The 21,738-nt window shown below is 53.4% G+C and overlaps 1 protein-coding gene across 1 annotated transcript in view; it reads left to right on the plus strand.

The window, feature by feature from the left end:
* Window positions 1–21,738, plus strand: part of CORO2B (coronin 2B) — a 129,500-nt gene that overhangs the window by 56,762 nt on the left and 51,000 nt on the right. Inside the window, exon 2 of the mRNA XM_079769659.1 lies at window positions 9,185–9,385. Coding sequence (XP_079625785.1) covers window positions 9,185–9,385 — 201 coding nt within the window. The remainder of the gene's footprint in view (window positions 1–9,184; window positions 9,386–21,738) is intronic.

Consider the following 21,738-nt stretch of genomic DNA (forward strand, 5'->3'; position numbering starts at 1 on the left):
GAGGTCACTTCAGAGAAAAGGCCCGAAGGAAGTGAGAAGGGGGAACAGCATCCTCACAAGGTCGTGTCACAGATAAAGGGAACTGACTCTCAGAGAGGTTCGTTGACTCCTCCAGGTGGGCCTGGGTGAGGTGGAGCCAGGATGCAAATGTAGGTCCCTTGGCTGCAGAGCCTTCCCTCCTAAGCACCGCTGTGCTGCTGAGCTGTGAGCACGGGGGCAGTGAGTCAGCCCTCTGTCCTGCGCCCCTGCTGCCCTCGGCTGTGCTGTAGGGGTCAAAGAATTCAGAGGCAGACCTTCAAGGACTTCCTGGATCCCTGGAGGCCCAAATCCGGGGGATCCAGCCATCAGAGAGCATCTGAGAGAGATGTGTGGTCTACCTTCTCTGCTGGGAATTTCTTGAATGGCTACAACATCTTCTCAGAGGTCCTGGACACCAGTGAGAACTCAGGGCCCGGGGCTAGGCCATGGAATGGCAGAGCTAGATGGTGGGTCTTCTGGGCCAAACCCCTCCTGTGGGAGGAGAAGGAGAGATGTGCGGAGGGCCCACGGTGAGTTGGTGAGTTAGTAGCTGGCCATCTTTCCTCACAGAGGTTCTCAGATCGTGTGTCACAGTGCAGTCCCAGGACCATGCCTTGAAGTCCCAGCTTCCTTCTCGACGTGAACACAGACAGCTCTGACTTTGCCCATTTTGCATTTAGGAGCTCTCCTGCTCAAAGGAGAAGATCCTAGCCCTTCATTCTACACAGGAGGAAACTGAAAGAGAGGCATCGGTAATTCCTGCCCAGCCTGGCAAGCTCCTCGGGACCCTGGGTGATTCACTCCTGCTCCCTCGTTTGGGAACATGCTCTGTGTCCCTCCTGTGTGCCCAGACCGGGGGTTGGGGATGCAGAGCTGGCTCAGGGGTGGAGGAGGGCCAGGTGATCGGCTCTCGCTCAGGGACCCGGAATGTTCTGGGCGAATGCAGCAGAGGTCCTCATGATAGTATCTGTGCCCTGTGTTCTCATGTCCTCCAAGGATTCTAGGACGTAAGGGTGGTTGATACCCACATCCATGGAAGAGGACACTGAACCTGAAGAGGGAAGGTGACTTGTCCCAGGCCACACAGTTAGTGACCCAAACAGGACGGAAAATGCCAGACTTTCTCTGGCAGCAAATGGACAGGGAGTGGCTCTCATAGAGGCAGGTCTCCTGGGTCCCCCGGTGGACAGCTCTCCGAGGATGCAGCCGAGTGCTCTCCTCTCACCTGAGCCAGAGAAAAGAGAAAACCTGCCCTCATACATTTTTGTGTTCCAGTTAAGTGACTGGATTTTAGTCATCATCCTCTAGAAACTACACCCGCTGCCACTGGCCACAATAAATCATTTTCGGCATCAGAGGACAGGATACAATTTGCTTCCATGTGGAGTGTCCTTAGTGATCATCTCAGAAGAGAGAACACCCAGCCTCCATTTCTTAAGAGGCTATAAGGGCCATTCAGCTGCAGAATGAATACTTCTTCCTTCCGGCCCTCCCACTCCTGGAGGGAGACTAGCATGGCCCTGGGCCCGGGCAGAGGCCTCCAAGGAGTGGGCCCAGATGCTGCACACATCTGGAGGCCAGAGCCTCTCCCTTCCTTCCCCTGACCCTTGGCCCAGCCCCCTCCTCCTCTTGGCAGAGCCTGGCCTTCCCAAGTAAACACTCAATTGAGGTCAGAGCCTCTCCCTTCCAGGAGAAAGGGAGAGGGTGGAACTAGGGTATGTCAAGTACCCACCCTGTGCCAGACACCTGGTCAGGCAGGTTGCATTCGGCCACTTCATTGCATCCAGTGAGCTGGGTGACGTTGTTCCCATTTTACAGATAAAGAAACTGATGCTCAGACAGGTTGAGTAACTTGTCTAAAGTCACACAGCTAACAAATGACAGAGGCTAGATAGAAACCTTTGGAGTCTTTCTGACTCTCAAAACCCCACCAGCTGTACAGTTTTTTTTACACTTTTGTGTATTGCCCTGTATTATATGGAACAATGTGTGTGTGTGCGGGAGGACATGGGGGGGGGGGTATGAATTCAGGTGGAGAGGCTGAAGGAGGAGAGCAGTGGACTAAAAGTCAGAAGTTCTTGGCTGAAGTCTTGGCTCTGCAACTTTCATAGCTTGGGACTTTCGGCTAGTCTTACAAACCCTCTGAGCCTCAAATTAGTAACATACACACTGTATGTTTTCAATGGAATTGTAGCATCTGCCCAGTTCTGCCCGCTGGTCAGCTGGGGGAGGCAGAGAATGAGGGGGTGTCTAGAGAGGGTCGTGGCTGTAGCTGGGAGTGGTTTGGGGGGCCGTTCTGCAGGCACTTGTCCCCTTGCTGATGCTGTGCTGTCAGCGACGAGGGCCTCACAGCCCCAGCCTGAGAGCCGTACTGAACGCAGAGGCCTTGGCGACCTGGTGACAAGTTGTTCAGAGGGGATGGGGCTGCATGACCAGAAGGACAAACACTGCCGTGAAAGGCTTGACCCAGAAGTGGTCATGGGGGGAGGGTCAGGACCAGACCCTTGTCCTGGGGGAAGGGACAGAGCATCATCCTGAAAATGAAACTCAGAACCTCAACTGAAGTCCCCGCCTGGGCAGGTTCTGAGGGAGGCTGCACCCACAGCACCTAAGGAACCGGGCACTGGTGCCTGACCTTCACTCTTGCCCTCCCTCCGGACTGAGAGATTATAAACCGGAGCCACGAGGCGTCTCCTGCCAGACAGGAGTCCTGGACCAGGCCTGGGGTGGGATGGGGCTGTACAGGGGCCAGGAGGAGACAGATGGTCAGATAACTTACCATCTAGTAGCAGGAGAGAGACAACATACATATCCACAGCTTAAAAGAAGTGGCAGAGCATTCATCCGCTCTGTGGGATGCCCTAGGAAGAGAGAGCAATTGCCATGACGGTCATGGTCATTGTCATTCAGGGTCACAGCAAACCAGCTGGGCAGGCATTGCGATCCCTGCTTTACAGAAGAGGCTGGTCCCTGGCCAGGGGGCAGAACCAGGGTTCCTTCTGGGCACTCGGCCCCCTGTGCTCCTCTCTGTCTCAACACCGTGTTTTGCATAAAGCAGAGGAGTGCTGTTATCTCTGGGCTGGAAGCCCCTCTAGGTCCATGCATTGTTCCACATTACCCTTAACAAGGGGTCACCCGCCTGAATCCCGCCCCCTCCAGGGCTGGGAAGCTCATTATCTATCGAGGCAGCTTCCTTTTCCATCTCAGGCAGCTCTGACCATTGAGTAAGTCCTTCCTTTCGGGAAGCTCAAATGTGTCTCAATTTTGTCCTGAAAAGTTGAGAGTGTGTTCTGGCCTCACTTGACTAGCTGGGGGAATCCACCAGGATGTGGGCTGGGTTTGGGAGCAAGGGCAAAGGGCCAAGGGCCAGATTGCCGGGTCACCTCTTGGTTGCCCCCTCTGATTTCCCTCTGAGGTCTTGCAGCTCCTCTAGTCCTGGCCTCAGCGTGGCCTCCTCCCTCGGCAGAGTCAGGAGGAGCCTCTCTGTTCCCTGCCTGCACACCCATGCGTCTGACCTCAGAATGAAGTCAGCCCCTTAGTAACCGCGGGTGGGAAGGTCCAACCTCCCTGCCGACGCCCCTCTTTGGCCACTTCTGTGCCAGGAGCTGGTCTGGCCTCCCTGGTCTTCTAGCCTCTGTCCACCCCCCCCCCTCACCCCCCTGCCCAAACAGCCCTTGCCACTGTCCGCCAACCCTCACGGTCGCTAGCCCTGCCAGGTGAGTGCTCGCACGTTTCCTCTGCCCCCACCCCCCAGCCTCACCCCCAGCAAAACTGATTCAAGGCTCTGCACCCAACTCCCGGAGTTTGTGGGCAATAGAGGGATGATTTTGAAGATGCCGTCAAGCAACATGAGACAAATTACTGGAACATTTTATAACTGACTTCGTGTCTTTAAAAAGCCAATGTCACTTTAAAATATATATCTTTAATATTATGGGAGTGTTCTAGATTTAAAGGAGGCAAAAGAGAGATCACAACCAAATGAAACACATGGGAGCAATGTGGTTCCCCTCCTGGGTTCAAAATATGGAATAGCTGTAAAAGGCATTTTGGAGAATTTAGAATATGGTTTAGGTATTAGATCGTATCAAGGAATTGTTAATTTTCTTAGATGTGGTCATCATGATGTGCTAATTAGGAAATTGTCCTTTGTAGGAAATGCATGCTATGCAATAGTGGGGTAGCAGTCATGATGTATGCAACTTCTTTTCAAAGGATTCTATAAAGGAAAAAGAAAAAAAGAAGTACACACACATACACACACACACACACACACACACACAAAGAAGGATGGCAAAACGATACTTCATCTAGATGGTGTTTGTTTCTGTATGTTGAAATAAAAAGTTGGAGCGAACAGTATGCACTGCAGAGTCAGAAAGAACGGGTTCAAATCAGCCCTGCGCTTGCTGGCTGAGCTTGGCTGAGTCTGTTTCCCACCCTAGACCAGCACCCTGCAGTTTCCTGGTGGTGGGTTCGGAGACTAAGCAGGGTGTGCGCAGTGCCTGGTGCTCTCTCAGAGCAGGTGATGGACCCCTCCTCCATGAAGCCCTCCGGGACCCCTCCCACCTTCCCGGATCTCCCATTTCTGTAAACCTACAGTTTGCTTGCACCAGATGTCTGCTGAATGATGCTTTTGGTGCTTCTGGGGCACCTCTCAATAGGAAGGGCCCACGGGAGCAGCAGTGATCATTGATCCTGAACAGGACCTTGCACCTAAATGATCTCATTTTTATTCTTCAACAACCACACGACGTTAGAAATTATAGTCTCATTTTAGAAATGGAGCCCCTGATGCACAGAGAGGCAAACTGTCTTCCCCAAGGTTAGCAGGAGTGGCTTGGAAAGTAGATCTACAGGACCCCAGAGTCCCTCGGGGCGCTGCCATGCCCCTGCTGTGGGGTCCTGTGGGGGAAGCTGCAGGCTCAGTGAGGAAAAACCACTGGTAAGCAAGGGCCCAGCCTCCATCCAGCAGTCCTTCCAAAGGCCCAGCACAGAGAATCTCCATGGAGATCCAGCCCGGTCTACCAGCCAGTGGGGAGAGGCCAGTGCCAGGCTTGCTGAGGACAAAGCCCTTGGAAAGACACTCTCCACTTTTCCCAGGAAGCAAGCCTGTGTTAGCCTAGAATCTGCTGGGTGGGTAGAGCCTACCCCAGGAGACATACTCACTGAAAAACATGGCAGCTGAGTGCAGACCCCCAGCCTGAGGGCTCTGCGCCCCTCCCCCACATGCAACATCCAGCTCAGAACTGCTGGTTGGGCTGTGGCGGGGGCGGGGGGGGAGGGGGCGGGCAACATGAATGTGTTCAACAAGAATGTTACCCTAACCGGTTTGGCTCAGTGGATAGAGCGTGGGCCTGCGGACTGAGGGGTCCCAGGTTCGATTCCAGTCTAAGGGCATGTACCTTGGTTGTGGGCACATCCCCAGTGGGGAGTGTGCAGGAGGCAGCTGATCGATGTTTCTCTCTCATCGATGTTTCTAACTCTCTATCCCTCTCCCTTCCTCTCTGTAAAAATCAATAAAATCTATTAAAAAAAAAAAAAAAAAGAATGTGAGTGTGCCCACTGGGAGCCTTGGCCACAAATGCCTCTTGGCTGTATCCGCAGGAATGGGGAGCTAGGGAGATGGCAGAGCGAGGGAAGAAAGGGCAGGGAGTGGGACAACATGGAAAGAACAGGGAAAAGATAGGAAGGAGAGGGTAGAGGAGAGGTGGAGGAGGAAGAAGTGAAGTCAGATGGGCAAACAGACGCAGGTGGCTGGCTGCTGCAAGCTCCCCTCCCCGACCCCAGGGAAATTTGCATGTGGTGCGGAGGGTGTGGCCAACCCTCCTGTCCCAGGAGTTCTGGAATAACACATTTCCCAGGAGGCCCAGCCATAGTGGATGCAGGCTGGGACCGAGGGCCTGGGCTCAGACCTGGCCCCTCAGCCTGCAGGGCTCTGGAGTGTTTGAAATGGACACTGCGGGGGGGGGGGGGGGGGGCAGGGCGGGCACGCTCCACACAGTGCCCAGCTGGCTTCTCCTGCCTCCTATTCTGCCCTATTAAGTGAGCATCCAGAGGGGTGCCAGGCCTGTGCTGTGCGCATCATGGCAACTTGGCACTGACTCGTCCACACACTTGGAGGCAGTCGGGATTACTGGCCTGCTTTATAGCTGCAGGTGGCACAGAGAGGTTAAGTGGCTTGCCCAAGTCACACAGCTGGGCAGCAGCAGAGATGGCACTTGCATCTGGATCTCAGTCTGGTGCTTTTTACCCTCTCTCCCACCACCACCATAGACCCTGCAATGAAGTCAGCACTGGGGCAGCACAGAGCGGGGCCAGTTATAAACAGGCCTGTCTACCCGTCCCAGTGCCCCGCCATGGGCTGTGCTCGGGGTGGAGAAAGAGCTCTCGGTCCTGCTCACCACACGTGGCTATGAAGTGGCTCCCTGAGCCTCGCCTTCTGGTGGAGGCTGACCTGCCCCCGCCCGTCTCCCCACCAGGCCCATTCCCTTCCAGGAGGGGCTCAGCCTGTCATGAGGCCCAGTGCCCAGCAGGTTCCCACGGCAGCCAGACCCACAGACCCACCGGGCTGCCCAGGAAAAGCACAGAACAGACTTCAGTGCTGCTCAGACGCCGTGGTGTCGCTGCCTGCCATCGCAGAGCTGAGACCGGCCCTCGGGCCGAGGGAGCCTGTGACAGGTCTAGACTAGGAGCTGACGGAGAGGTGCTAGCTGTCCAAGGGTTCTGAGGGGGTTGAGTGAGGGTGAGTTGGGAAGGCGAAGGGTGGGCTGGGCAGAGAAGAGGGGCGAAGGCATTCCAGGCCAGAACTGCACCAGCAAGCCACAGGAGGTTGAAATGAGCAAGATCGCCACCTCCGTTCTCTTCCATGGGAACTCTGGACTCGCTGCCTGGAAGAGACGGAGCGATTTCCAGCACTTCCTTATCAGATTGAATTTTTACTGGGCCCATGTACTACCCAGACTATTTCATACTGTTTTTTCTTTGAAGTGATTCATTATTTTTTAACTTGGCCTCATTAATAATAGTATCTGTGAAATCATGGATTTGGCATGCGAGTTATATTTTTTAGTGTAAATTAAAATAAACACATAACGACTACAATTAAAAACTTCACCTCTGGCCCAGCTGGTGTAGCTCAGCGGTTGAGTGTTGAGCCAGGAAGCAGGAGGCCACGGGTTCAATTCCCGGTCAGGACGCCATGCCTGCCTGGGTTCAGGCTCGATGCCCTGTGCGGGGCATGCAGGAGGCAGCCATTCGATGATGTATCTCTCTCATCGATGTTTCTACATCTCTATCCCTCTCCCTTCCTCTCTTTCTAAAAAAAAAAAAAACAATAAAAACATGTAGTTTTAAAAACTTTCATCTCTGTACTATGTAAAGGAACTGTCAGGGCCCCTGAGACTCCACTCTGGGAAGCGCTGATGTAATCCTGGTGCGGAGTCAGATACGAGAGTGGAGGGGCCTGCCTGAGCTCACGCGGCCAGGAGTGACCAGCCAGGCCGCTGGCCTCACAGCAGGACTCGTCCTGCGCGGTCTTGGGGAGCAGTCTGCAGGGAGGAGAGGCAGGCAGCAGCGGGCGGCAGCGTGGGCAGAGGCTGGGAGGTGGGGGGACTGGGGGGGTGGAGAGAGGGGGGAGGAAAGGTGAGGAGCCTGCCTGTGCTTCTCCGCATGGGCTCTGAACTCCTCCCTCCAGGAAAGGAGCATCTGTGGCTGAGCTCCTGGCCTTATTTGAATCAAATGCAAAGTTGTGTTTTCAGTCAGATCCCAGAGTTGGTTTCCTGGTTCTGTGGCTGTTTCCTTTTGTTCTCCTCTCCTTGGAAACTTCCTGTGAAGCCGCGAGTCTTCCCCTTTCCGTGAGACGGGGTGAGAGGCTCAGGGCGCATCAGGAGGTTTGGCAGGAAGGGGAGGCGATGGACGATGGCAAAGCCAGGCCAGAAGCGTGTTCCTCTTACAGAGCGTTTACTGAGCTCCCGCTGCCCGTCAGGCCCCGGGCTGGGTGCTCACTTGTGGCTCATCCTGCTTGGATGTGTACCTGCCAGGGGTTCACCTGTGACAGCCTCCATTTGTAAGGTCCCCTATAGGGGGAGCCATCCTACAGGGAGGCTGGACTCCATTGCGGGCAGCCCATGCGGTCCTCACCCAACCACGCGCGCACAGCACGGGACAGGCGTGCAGTGGGAACCAGCTGGTTGGTTGGCGTTGTCGGTTGGTTGGAGCCTGTGTCATGGACGGTGGGTGGAGAGGTGTGAGGAGCACCACTCCCCTCTCTAGAACAGGGCCTCCTAAACTTCCATCTCACTGCAGGGTGGGGAGCTGGTGAACATGGTCATTTCTGGACTCCATCCTCCAAATATTGAATTCAGTAGGTCTGGACTGGGACCCAGGAATCCGCGTTTCTAACAAATAACATGGGAGGGAGGCTCAGCAACCTCCCCCACACCGGATGATTTTGAGACAGCAAAATCATGCATAGCAATCTGCCATAGCAGGAAGTCTGCGTTTCCAGCCAGGAGAGCTGTGTTCATGGTCCGACTCCTTAGCTGGGTAACCTTGGACAGGCCGCTTCACCTGTCAGTGCCTGGCGGTGACAGCGATGATGACATATGGGACTGAACTATTTCTGAGGGTGCACTGTGGGTTAGGAGCCTGAGAGAATCAGAGGCGGAGATGATAATGGGTGGCTGTTTGCCTCTGTTCAGATAGAGGGGCCCCTTGCCATCAGCAGCATTCTCTCCGTGAGCGCCCAGCCTCCCCAGCCTGCACCTCCTGTGCTGAGTTGAGCAGTTTCTGGCACACAGAGGCAGCGCGTACCGGTGGTTGGGTGGACGGTCTGCTCCATCACATGGCACGTCCCTCGGAGGAGAAAGGACGCTCCATCCTTTCTGGCAGGTGGGATGGGTGTGTGTGCTGAAAGCAGGAAACGTGTGAATACCCTCACCCGGTCTTCGCTCCTGTAGTCCTTTATTTAAAAAGTGAGTCCTCTAGCGCAGGGTCCGGCGCACAGTCCTGGGAGGTTCCTTCCCCTCCCCGTGTCCTGAGGGCAGCACCAGGGCTGGGCCGCCCCCTGCCTCCCTGGGAAGCCGCTTCTCTCCCCCAGCGTCCGGCCAAGGGCCTTCGGGAAGCAGTGACCAGCCTGACCCTTGTCTCTCCTGGCCCCTCACAGATGTCCTGGCGTCCGCAATACCGAAGCTCCAAGTTCCGGAACGTGTATGGGAAGGTGGCCAACCGGGAGCACTGCTTCGATGGGATCCCCATCACCAAGAATGTGCACGATAACCACTTTTGTGCCGTCAACGCCCGCTTCCTGGCCATCGTCACCGAGAGCGCGGGAGGAGGGTCCTTCCTCGTCATCCCCCTGGAGCAGGTAGGTGCCCGGCTGCAGCCCGGGGCAGAGGGAAGCCCTTCTGGTCACTGTTGGGCGGCTGCCCCTATTTGTCTCTGCACCCCTCCCCTCCCCTCCCCCCACAACCACCTTTTACTTCCTCATCACGTGCCCAGGGTCTGTGCCTTCCCAGTTTTTCTGAGATTCACCGAATCTCGGAGACCTGAGGTCTGTTCCCAGAACTTCTCCAAAGGTGTGCACGTGGACAAGTCGCTTTCCTTGGGGTGCTTGGGGTTCTCATTAAACTGAGGGATTGGACCATCTGATCTCCAAGAGCAGGTCCAGCTCTACCATTCTGTGTCCTGGATTTGGAGCTGGGAGGAAGACTCAGCCGTGGGCACATTGGGCATCTACAAAAAACGGCAAACTTAGAAAACAAACAAAACCATTGTGAGCTCTCCACTGAGAGACGCTGTCATTTCCCTTCTCCCTCACCCCCCACCTTCCAGCTACAGGTTTCCCCCGCTCTGTGGCTGCCTTCGCGAATATAGCTAATTCACCGGCAAAGCCTACATTTTGAAGCTCTGGCATCCAGGCAGGGTCCCCAGAGGCCCCGGGGGAGGTCACATGCCTCAGGAAAAGTGCTCGCTGTCAGTCCTGCTTGTTTCTGGCTGAGCGCTCCCTTCCCGGCCTGACTCATCTCCACTCCCACCCTCGCCAAACTGCTCAGGGGAGGAGGGCCCTGAGGAACCTTGGTTCTTGCAATCCACGTCAGCTGCTGGGGGAGGCCGGCTCTTTGCAGCCTCTCCTACCCACGGTGGGGGAGCACGGATCTGGGAGAGACGGGCCAGATCCTCCCTTCCCCCAAAGGGGGCAGCTGCAGTGACTGAGGACAGAGCCCCAGGCACGGACGGGTCCGAGGGGCAGTGGACTTGGTCTGGGTTCTAGTTGGGCTCTGCCACTTGCTGGCCGTATGACTGACCTCGGGTGTCACTTAACCTCTCTGCACTTTATTTTTCTGTAATGGTACAAGGGGGATCCTAAATTCTCCTCCACCTACACCCGAGATGTTGGCGTGGAGTGGGATACTGGACAGGAAAACTTGTGAACCACACGACACGTTTGAGATGTTTTGCTGCTCTCTTGGGAGAATCATCAGCTCTGTTCCTCAACTTTGCAGATGTCCTCAGTGGCTCTAACACATTCTAAAGGGCTCTGAAATGTAGCTTGCCTCCCCTCCCAAACCAGATGGGCTCAGATATCTGTCTCCCTCAGGGACTAGCTCAGCCCCCGTCTGCAGGTCCCCAGCAACGTTTATGGGGCTCCAGCGCATTGCCGGCCCCCGGCCATACTCCACTTGATGGCTTGCAAAGGTCAACAGTCAGTGCCTCACGTTATAACAAAACGTTATTTCCAGGTGGATTGAACATTTAAAGAAAAGGAAAAGCTGCAAGTATGTTGGAGGAAAATGGAGAGCATTTTAAATATCATACAATGAGGAAAGACTCTCTAAGGCAAGACAAGAATCCCCAGGCCATAAAGGAAATGATGAATATAGTAGAATAATTTTTTAAAAAAGGTATGGTTTCTGTACTACAATGATTCATGCAAGCAGAATTAGGGACAAACCACACAATTGAGTACAATAGTTAAAATATGTAACAGACAAAAGATTCGTGTCCAGAATATGTAAGGGTTCCAGAGAAATCAGTAAGAAAAAGAGCCTAATAGAAAATGGCTGGAGGATATGAGTAAGCAATTCTCAGAAGACAAAAATATACCTTTTAACCTACTAAATAGGAAAGTCTTTGAAAGAGCAGTAGTCTTTGGTATTGCCAGCGTTGTGAGAGAGCAGGCACTCAAGTGCACTCTTAGTGTATGACATGGTAAGAGGTAAAGGGAAACAACTTGGCAACACAAATTAACATTTAAAGGCGTATGTCACTGGTCCAGCAATTCCACTTCTAGGAATCCATCCCTCAGAAATATTCCCCGGTAATGTTTGTAGCATTTTTTAGTACTTGACTTTTAAAAAAAAAAAAAAAAAAAAAAAAGCACTAACTTTTTATTATTTCCAACAAAAATAAAATTCCTCTCTCAAATTGCATACAAGTTTCTAAATCCTTCCGCAACATTTCTGGTAATAGCACCATAGCACTGGCCTAGCATATGATCAGATTTTGTAAACTCTCCATGAACAGCGGAAAAGAAAGTACTCTTTACAGAGTATTTCTTTCTCTATAGAAATATACAAGGTATCGGTACACGTACATATTTATTTGGTCAGTTCACACATAGCTTTCAACTTTATTTGTTCACATTCTCTGATACCTTTTGTGTAATTTGATTAATAGTGGGCTGAGAGTGCTGGCTCACACTGCCAGTTGGGGTCTGTTGTTTTCTCTCCTTTCATGAACTTTTCACCTTAGGTAAGTACTCCATGATCTGTGCAGCACTTTTATAATAGTGACAAACGGCGACAGCCTGCAGGTCCGTCCATAAGGAAATGAGTGAACAGATCAGGGGCCACACAGAAGGACACCATGCAGTCATCGAAACTGAGGCTGTAGGGCAGCCCTTCTCAAGGGTTCAGCCTCGGAATCACCCAACTCTCTAAAAAATTATTGCTTCTGCTTATAGGGGCCCTATGTCTATCAATATTTAGCATATCTATATATATAAAAAGCCAGCGACTGTAACGGCCGTAACAACCAGTGGCTATGACGCCCACTGTGGCCAGCAAACTGGCCCAATCAGGGGGTGGGGCCGGCCGGCCAACATCGCAGCCCCTCCCCACTGCCGACCTGCCCCTGATTGAACTCTTCTACCCCAATCAAGAACTGGCAAACATCCCCTCCTTTACCCCCCGCATCCCTGCCAGCCCCACCCCCATCAGCCAGCCCCACCAGGATAGGCCTGAAGCCCCTGCCCCTGGCCACCCCTGATCGCACCCCCAACCCCAATAGGGGGTGGGACTGGCCAGCCAACCTCCTGCAGCCCCTCCCCCTGCCCAGCCCCACCCCAGATCAGCCCCCCAACCCCCATCAGGGGCACTGCCAACTAGCCAACCACCCATGGCCCCTCCCCCAGGCTGCTGGCCCCTTATCAGCACCCCCCACTCCATTCAGGGGTGGGGCCGGCCAGCCCACCTCCCACAGCCCCTCCCCATGGCTATCCCCACCCCCAGTTGGCCCTCCAACCCCAATCAGGGGCGAGGTCCACCATCCAATCTCCCCTTCCCCCAGCCTGTCCCTTCCCCAGCTGACCTGGCTCTGATCGGGCCCCAATCAGGGCAGGCCAGCCGGCCAACCTCCTGTCATCTCCTCCTCCCGACAGGCCCAGCCCTGATCCGCCCCAATTGTGGCTGGGCTGGCCAGACCTCACCCGTGCACAAATTCATGCACTGGGCCTCTAGTTTAAAATAAAAACAAAGGAACTTCAAAAATATGTATATTAATTTACTTAACATAACAACAATAAAACCATTTCATGCTCTCAAAAAACACACACATATCTTCATGAGGAAAATATATTTTCCAAAACAAACAAAATTAATGAGAAGAATGGCATTGTTTTACACGTTTGCAAATCTCTTAATTAGTCTAAGAGACGAGCGGGACTTGCGTATGCACTTCTGCATTCGCCTGCTGTGACATCACACATCACGCAGCCTCTGGAAGACCCCACTGTGCACTCCTGAGAGCAGAGTGAAAGGCAGCTCATGTCCTGCAAGTAGTTTTAACCCAGCAGACGCCCTGAAAAGTCCTGGCGATCCCTGAGGCCCCAGACCAGACTTTGAGAACCACTGGTGCAGGAGGATATTTAATGAGAGAAAACTTGTTTTAAGTGAAAACAAAACAAAACATAGTGAAATGCTTAAAATATCCCATTTAAAAATATCTATGTATCCATCTACCGGTCTGAAAAAGACTGGGAGAATATACACCCAATATTGAAAGTAGCTATCTTTGCGTATTGGGAGCATGAGTGCTCTTTTATTGTCTTTGTTTTCCGTAACAATATTTTCTAAATTTTTCTTAGATGAACACTTAATGTTTTGTACTTTTGGGCAGAGGGGGGGTGGGGGGGTGGCGGAATCTAATAAAAGCAATTTGCTGATGGGAACAGGGAGCCCCTGAGGTTTCAGGGGCCACACAGCCCAAAGCTGGCTCCTGTTCAGCATTCCGTTATGTATGTTGCGAATGTTTTCTCCCAGAGTAACATTTGCTGGAGAAAATGCAAACTTAATCCATAGTGAGGGCATGGGGTGGGGGTGGGGTGATGGATGGCTGGGAGGATGAGGCAGCTTCTAGATCTGAGTGGTTCATTTCGTTTGAGCCAGGACCCCAGCTTCTGTGGAGCAGGGTCCCACCCCCCAACGAGGGGCTGCTTCGGAATCAGTGCCAACTCCCCCTTCCCCTGCTGCCTGGACCAAGGCCGTCAGTCTCCTGCCCCCTGTGGTGGGAGCTGGGCCTGTAGGCAAGGGCCTGGCTGCTGGGCGTGGGGAGGCAGGGCTAATAAACAACAACAGCAATAATGCTGAATTCAGAAACATCTCATTATCTCAGCAGAGATGAGCTGTTTCACGCTGGTCGATTTTCTGGGAAGAAGGTTATATTATGTTAGCTCCAGGTTTTCCCCCTCAGTTTGATAGAAATCCCTCTAAAAAACCAGTTTCCTGTGCTATTCAATACAAACACAGAAGAGGTGTGGGCCGTTTCTTGATGAACCCTAATCATTGCTTGCAGCGTTAAGGAGGAGTTGTGAACTCATGTGGCACACTGTCCCTCCCCGCATTGTCCCTGTAATGGCTACAGACTGTTGTCCTGAGCAACCAAAAGGCCACAGAACATTGTCTGTTGCTGTCAATCTTTTCCGAATCCTTTTCCTTCTACTGTCAGTGTCCTTCTCATTCCTTCCTTGCTTCTCTAGAGGTTTGGGCCAGATGAGACCAGTATGAGCCGGGGACCCCCAAATTCCTGAGCCTTCGGAGAGAGGCTCCCACTCCTCCAGGAAGCCTTTCTCCCTTTGTTCCATGTCCCTCGGAGCCAGCTGGCCTGAGAGTTCAATATTTGTGACTAAAAGCTGTTCTCCAGGGTAGGAAGCTCTGGCCACAGCAACCCCAGACAATGAGGATGCCTTGCCTTTGTACAGCACTCAGGTCCAACAAACTCTGACTTCATCAATCCTCCCAAGTGGTAGGTAGAACCATCCCCATTTTACAGGTGGGGAGACTGAGGCTACAGAGATGGACATGCAGTTGGTCAGTGCAGGAGCTGGCCCTGAAATCAAAGCTCTCTTGTTTCGGAACCCACGACTCTTTCCACGGCCCATGTCGCTGGTGAAGAAGTTCTGGCTGGCAGAGCTTGGAGCAGTGGGTTTGTCCTCCCGGGCTCTTGTTCGGGCTGCTGTTGTGAGGGCCAGAGCCTGGTTTTCCCTCGTTAGCATTCAGCCGCCAGCTCTCTCCTCTCTGGAGTGGAATGTTAAGCTGCAGATGGGGGAGCAATCAGCACCCTGACTGCCTGGCACAGCTGGAGGGGCCTTATGAATATTCCAGAGACCAGGCACTGTGCCCAGGCCTGATTAGCCACTCGGGCCTCCCCACGTGCACCGCCCCTTTCTGCCACACTCCACCAGGGCTGCCCGGTCCAGGCCCAAGAAGCCCAGAGCTGGAAGCACAGCCTTGCATGCCCAAGCTCCACCACCCAAGAGGACTGCTGAAGTCAGCTCCCTGGTCCCCTACCTGGCACCTGCTCGGAGAGAAAGAAGCCTGGCTTGCACCTCAGGAGTCTGGCTTCTCCCAGCGGTCCTCAGCCGTGGCTGTAGAATCACCTAGGGAGCTGTTGAGGGCCCAACACATCTGCTGTCTTCAAATCTCACCTCAAGTCCCATGATGAAAGTACAGTTACTCTCCCCATTTTACAGATGAAGAAACAGAGAGTTGGAGAAGTCACATCTCCATGGCACACTGATGGCAGAATTTCAACCCAGGGCTCTCCCAGCCACCCGCCTGCCGCCTTACAGAGGGAGGGAGAGGCATGTCTACAGATGTGCCTTGTGTTACTCTTACGATCATTTGCATGTCTCCAAGGATTTCCTTGGACGTTAATCCCACCAATGAGCCCCTCTGATGTGCCGACGCCACATGTGTCCCTCTCTGCTGGAAGCCAGGAGAGCAGGCATTTCCTAGGCGCTAGGGGATGCTTCCTCTCTGAAGGACTGACCCAGCAATTTCGGTTGTCAAGGAGAGGTGGAGACAGGTGTCCTGGAGTAGGGGACCAGACAAGAGAGCGTCATTCCTTTAGTCCTGGGACTTGGACTGGGCACTTGGCACATGCCAGGCACTGAGGACCCAAGCAACATCAGGCCTGGTCTTAGAGGCCCAGGCGTATCCCACTGGCAGGCAGGCCAGGCAGGTGGGAATTCCCTGAGAAGGTCCTGTCCCACGGTCAGTAACTCCATGGTGTGTAGAGGGAGCTATTGAACGTGTCCATCTTAACTGCTCCTGCCAGCAGCTTAAAGGGTGGGGCATTAATACCTTCTTCAGAAACTGGAGTCCCTGGTGAACTTATGCTCAGATTTAGCTGCATAAAATGAAAATAACCCAATCCTGGGATTGGGTGCTGGGCTTGGTCTCCAGGTGGGGGTCACTCCTACCCCCTTGTGTAAGCCCTGTGGCCTCTGCCCACCCCATGCCTGCTCAGTCTCTACCTGGTGGCAGAACATTTCCTCCTCAGTCTTGGGGCTGAGGTGCTGCAACCTCTTCCCCCAACCCAATTGGTATGACCTCCTCTTGCTTAATCTCCTGTGCCTGGTGTCCACAGGTGAGAGGCCTACCCAGGGCTGGGCAGTTGCTCCCGGTCTCCATGGCGCTGCAGGGGTGGGTGGTGGAGCTGGGCTGGGGCAGGAATGGTATCAAAAATCCACTAGCATCTCCGGGGGGAGATCAGAGCCCTGGAGCAGGAAAGTAGTGAGGAGGTCAGGCTCTAGAAGCAGAGAGACCTTGCTTGAATCTCTGCCTTGCCGTGTAGTTGCTGTGTGACCTCAGGTGAGTCACTAAACCTTCCTATGCCCTACTTTTTTCTTTTGCAAAATGATGGGGTTGGACCACATGATCTCTAGAGTTCAATTTAGTGCTCACATCCTGTTCCCTTTTAGTCACATATGTCCTCACCAGTGTGCTGGGAGGTACTGTGCAAAATACAAGACTGGCTGCTTCTCATCCCTCAAGGCCCAACTCAGATGGGGTGAGCTCCACGTCACTTTCCCCATCCCAGCACCTGTCCGGAGGCATTTTGATCCATTGTTGTTAGAGTACTTTTTATATCCTTATGTTCTTAGGTGTTAGTCCATCCATCTACCCACCCATCCACCCACTCATCTACCCACCTGTCTATCCACCCACCCATCCACCCACCTCTCCCATCCATCCATCCACCCACCCACCCACCCACCCTCCCATCTATTCCTCCATTCAATTTATTCACCCACCCAGTCATCCACCCAACAAATGTATATTGAGCACCTACTATGTTCTAGTCACAGCTCCAGGGGCCCGAGATGCAGCAGTAAACGAGACCAAGTCCCTGTGGGCATGCAGTTCATGGTCCCTTTGGCCACCTTGATTGGACTGAGAGCCCCAGAGAGTGGGGAACATGTGGGATTTGTACAGGGCATACAGTAGGTGCTCAGCTAGGAGGCCTTGTGCTGGCGTGAGGCCAGGTCCCAGAGGCACTGTGCCCCATCTTCCCACCTGGGGTTTTCCCTTTGCCGGTCCAGGGATCCCCTCCCCACCAGGCCCCAAGGACAATGTGGTACCCTGCAGGGGCTTCCCAGACTGCAGGGGGCGGGGGGGGGGGGGGGGGGAGGGAAGGGCTGCATGCTCCCCTTCACGTCCTCAGAACAGTACTTCCCCACCCAGCTGCTCTCTCTCTCCAATGGACCCCAGTAGTTGACAAACCAGCAAGCTCTATGACTCACAGTTTGAGGCCTAATATTAAAAAGGGGGTGGAGGGAAAGTGCCCAGCTCAGTGCTGAAAACTGTAATAAAATCAGACTTTTTTTGCTCATCCAAAGCCTTTGCTTCCATTACAGATTTCTCTCCCTCCCCATCACTCCCCACAGTCAGCTTGGAGCTCCTCAGTCCTTCTCTGCCCCATAAAAATAGCCCCAAATCTTCACCACTGCTCCCCTCTACGGATACGTCTCCCCCTCTCCTGGGGGAATTCAGGAAGCCTTTTCCAAATTCATTTTTCTGATCTTTCCTCAATGGTTCTTTGTTCTTCAAGCTGCCTTCTGCTTGCTGTGATTTGCATCTCAAAGGCTGTGACAGCCCAAATGTACAGTAAGTGACTTTGGGAAAGGGGGAGAGAGAGAAGTCGCAACTTTATGCCATTTGTCTGAGGCCCCAGATTGACAGCCTTGCTTTGTGCTTTCCCTTTTTTGGAAGAATGACTGCTTGCTTTTGAGAAAAGTGAAGGCAAGGCCTTCAGCAGCAGGGAAAATGTGGCTTCCTTACTTTATTTCAAGGTTATGGGGTGGGGTGTTATCTGGATTTGAGGTCCATGGAGGGACCAGGGCTGCAGCCCGGCTGGTGGGTGTGCTGGGAGGTCAAGGAATCCGCCCCTCTGCCTCGGGCCAGGGCCTCCACTCGCTGCTCCTTAGCGTCACTCCTCTGATTCCCTGCAGAGCCAGGGAGGCCGGAACACTAGGGCTGGGTCACTAGGACTCTGTGAACTCGGGCTGTGGGCCCTGACTCCACCCATGGGCACCATCCTGGACCCAAACCAGTTTGGCAGTTAGCTTGGTCTGCTCTCCATTTTCTTCTGAGGCCTGGAGCCTCCCACACTTTAGCTGTGAACCCCTGGGCATGGAACCTCTCTGTGCCTCACTCTCTCTGTTTCTAAAGTAACAGTGGTACCTGTTTCTTAGGGGGCCGAGATGATTAAATACGGTGCGTGCTCTGTCAGTAGAAGCTACGTGATGCCAACAGCTTTCCCCATCCCCCCTTTCTTGTCCACGAAGGCCCAGAAATAGCCTGAGGGCTTCCCAGCCTGCAGCCAGCAAGGGAGGCTTCTTTTTGGCCTTCTTACTACCGTCTCCATTGCCCGGTGCCGCCCATGAGCTTCCCAGCAGTGAGCCCACCCTGCCCGCAGGGGAAGGCACCCACAGCCAAGTCATTTGTGCTGAAAAGCAAGTGGGGATGGTGGTCAGTGCATCCCCAGGAGCATGACTGATGGGAACCAGGCTGAGTCCTGGAGGAAAGAGAATTTGGAGGGGGAGGGCTGGACCCGCTTTGCTGCTGGATCCTGCACCGCCGAGGTAGCCTGCTTGCTTATCTGGCCTGTCAGCCAGGGTTAAATGAGATAAAGCATGGAAAGTTTTACCCGAGTGTTTGGTATACAGCAAGTGCTCAATAAAAGCTATAATGCTTTTATTTCTATTATTATAGCTACTAGAACAAGCTCCCAGTTACTGGAGGGAAGGAGGTGCTGGAAGTTAGGGGCAGGAGCTTTCTGGAATCTACGTGGCTCAGAGCTGAAGCACAGGCCCGTTGTGGGAGCATGAGTTTGAGATTCTGTGCTGAGCTGGCCTGAAACTACACAATCCCCACAGTTCATGCCCACCTCCCCAGGGCCCCAGTTCCAGTCTACACGGACACAACTGCCAGATCCGGAGGCTCCAGCAATCACATATTCCCATGTGGTGCCCATGAGAAATCCTGGCCCCAAAAGACGTGTGTATTCAAGGTTGCACCCTCGTGCCCTTCCCAGGAGGCCTTGCACTCAGCTGGCACGTCTCAGAGTCCAAAAATCAGACCTACTAAGGCAGTGGTCGGCTAACTCATTAGTCAACAGAGCCAAATATCAACAGTACAACGATTGACATTTCTTTTGAGAGCCAAATTTTTAAACTTAAACTTCTTCTAACGCCACTTCTTCAAAATAGACTCTCCCAGGCCGTGGTATTTTGTGGAAGAGCATGTGGCTCGCGAGCCGCAGTTTGCCGACCACGGTACTAAGGTGTTGGTAATCATGGTGGCTTTCCTTTACAAGGAATTTGCATTCAGTTAAGGTTAAGGTGAGATTTGAGGAAACCAAACTCTTGCGATCCACAGGAATGTGTTGCTAAGAGTGGAATTCCAGACTGCAGGGAGAGCTGTTCCCACAGGGCAGCCAGCCTCACACCCTCCAGGGACTCACCTGTCCCCTGAGGCCGCAGCTTCAGAAGCTCCTTCCTCCTGTGTCCCTGGACTCCCAACAGCAGCAAAAACAATATAGGGTACAGGGGGGTGTGTCGAGTTGGAATTAAGGTGACTGGCTTGAAATAGCATCTGGGCTGGGGGGGCGGGGAGGGGGGAGGTTAGGGTGCCCTGAGGCCTTGGCCAAGACCTCTACAATTGACCTGTCCCATGGCAGCTTCTAGAACAGTGAGTTTGTGTTTGCCTTGCCTGAGAAACTCCAGGCCTGACTTAGTCCTAAGGGCACTTGCCTTTTCAGGATGCCCTTCCGCATGTCCCTGACCTCAACCCCATCCCAAGGCTCTTAAAGGGCCAGGTCACCTTGATGGAGGTGGGGGTGGGGAGGTCACAGCACTCACAGCCTCTCAAAACAAGAGAGGGCTTTGTGGCATCAGCAAGGCTTGGTGCTAGCCTGTCCTCCCCGCTTTGCATTCCACTCAGCCAAGACCTTGATTTCAGTTGCTAAGCAACCTAAGTCTTTAAGTGGGTTGTCCCTCAGGTAAACACCGGAGGGGGAAGGCAGGGATGGCAGTGCTTAGAATGCTGCCTTTTAGAGATGGAGACACTGAAGCCCAGAGAGGGCAAGAGACTTAGTCAAGGCTGCACAGCTAGTTCGTGCCCCATGTGTCAGACAATCAGCTGGGGCAACAAACCCTTCAGAATCCTATCCCCCCCCCCCCCCCCTCCACCCTCCGGAAGAGAAGCTATCCCCCCTCCCACCCAAGCCGCAGCAACACCTTAGGGACGTTCCATAAGAGACTTCCATCTTCCTAGACAGGGAGGCAGGCTGCCCAGTGATGGGGCACAAAGGGTCTGGGTTGGTCAGTTTGGATTCGAATCCCAGCCCCAGCATTTGCTGGCCATGTGCTTTGGTCAAGTTACCTAATTGTTGTGTGCCTCAGTTTCCTCACCTGCAAGATGGGAGAAATGCTAGTCCCAACCCCAAGACTGTTCTGAGGATTCAGTGAAATGTTAGAGCATGGGAGGGTGCCCGGCACAGAGCATGCACACGGGCTCCTCACCTAGGGCACCAGTGCCTCCTCCCCCTCTCTCTCCCCTCCACCCAACCCCCATTACTTCTTTATGTGGAGGGAGTTCAGCCTCAGTCTTAGTCTTATGAGGTTACAGATACAGTGTAAAAGTGTTCAAGCTTTAGTGTTTAACGCTAAATGAGACAGGTCCTTCACTTTGGAGGGGTGCATAGGCCACTTGGGCTGTCTGGAAAAGCCCACGGACTTCTTCCCAGAGTAAAGTTTTTAAGTCCATAAAATAGAATAAATAAGATAACAAAGGAACCAATTATATTGAAATAGAGTTATCAAAATGCATACCAGAATTATAATATAGTAGTATGTGTGCCTTTATATTAATATACTAGAGTCCCAGAGCATGAAAACTCATGCGCTGGAGTCGGGGGTCCCTCAGCCCGGCCTGCCCCCTCTCACAGTCCGGAAGCCCTCAGGGAGGCAATCTGGAGAAGGCGATGCTCCATCACACCTCTGCTGCTGCCACTGTCGGCAGCACAAGCCTCAGCCGACCCTGGTTACCTGAGCCTCGGGCGGCCCTGCCATCCAAGGCTTGCCTGTGCCTCGGGCCACCCCTGGGTGGCTGGGGGGCTGAGGGGACTGGGGGACTCTGGAGGCAGGCGTGCAGAGCAGCCGGGCCCACCTGGGGGTGGGCCCAGCCTTGCTGCGTGCCTGCCACCTGAGCGGGGCTGAGGGGGCTGGGCGCCGCCATTTTGTGACTGTGGGTGCCGCCATCTTTGAGGGAGTGGCAGTCAATTAGCATATTCCCTCCTTATTGGCTGTGGGCGCCACCATCTTTGAGGGTGGGGCAGTCAATTAGCATATCCCCTCCTTATTAGATAGGATTAAATAGCATGATCAAGTGGAGGACCTGATCAGTCCTGTACTTTCAAAGCGATGAGGAGTGTAAACAATTTTTGAGATCATGGTAACAGGGTAACGTGGTCAGAAAATATCTATCTTGTCTATTGATGGAAAAGTTGTAGGTTCAGCTAATCTTAATATTAAATTTTAGTTAGAGACTAGGAAAAATTTAAATGCAGTTTTTCTGTTATCTCAGCTCACAGACCTGCTAAAGGGTCTGTAGGCCCAGGTTAAAGACAGACCCCTGAAACATAACCAGTTAGGCT

The sequence above is a fragment of the Cnephaeus nilssonii genome (genome assembly GCF_951640355.1).
Source record: "Cnephaeus nilssonii genome assembly, chromosome: 4".
Lineage (NCBI taxonomy): Eukaryota > Metazoa > Chordata > Mammalia > Chiroptera > Vespertilionidae > Cnephaeus > Cnephaeus nilssonii.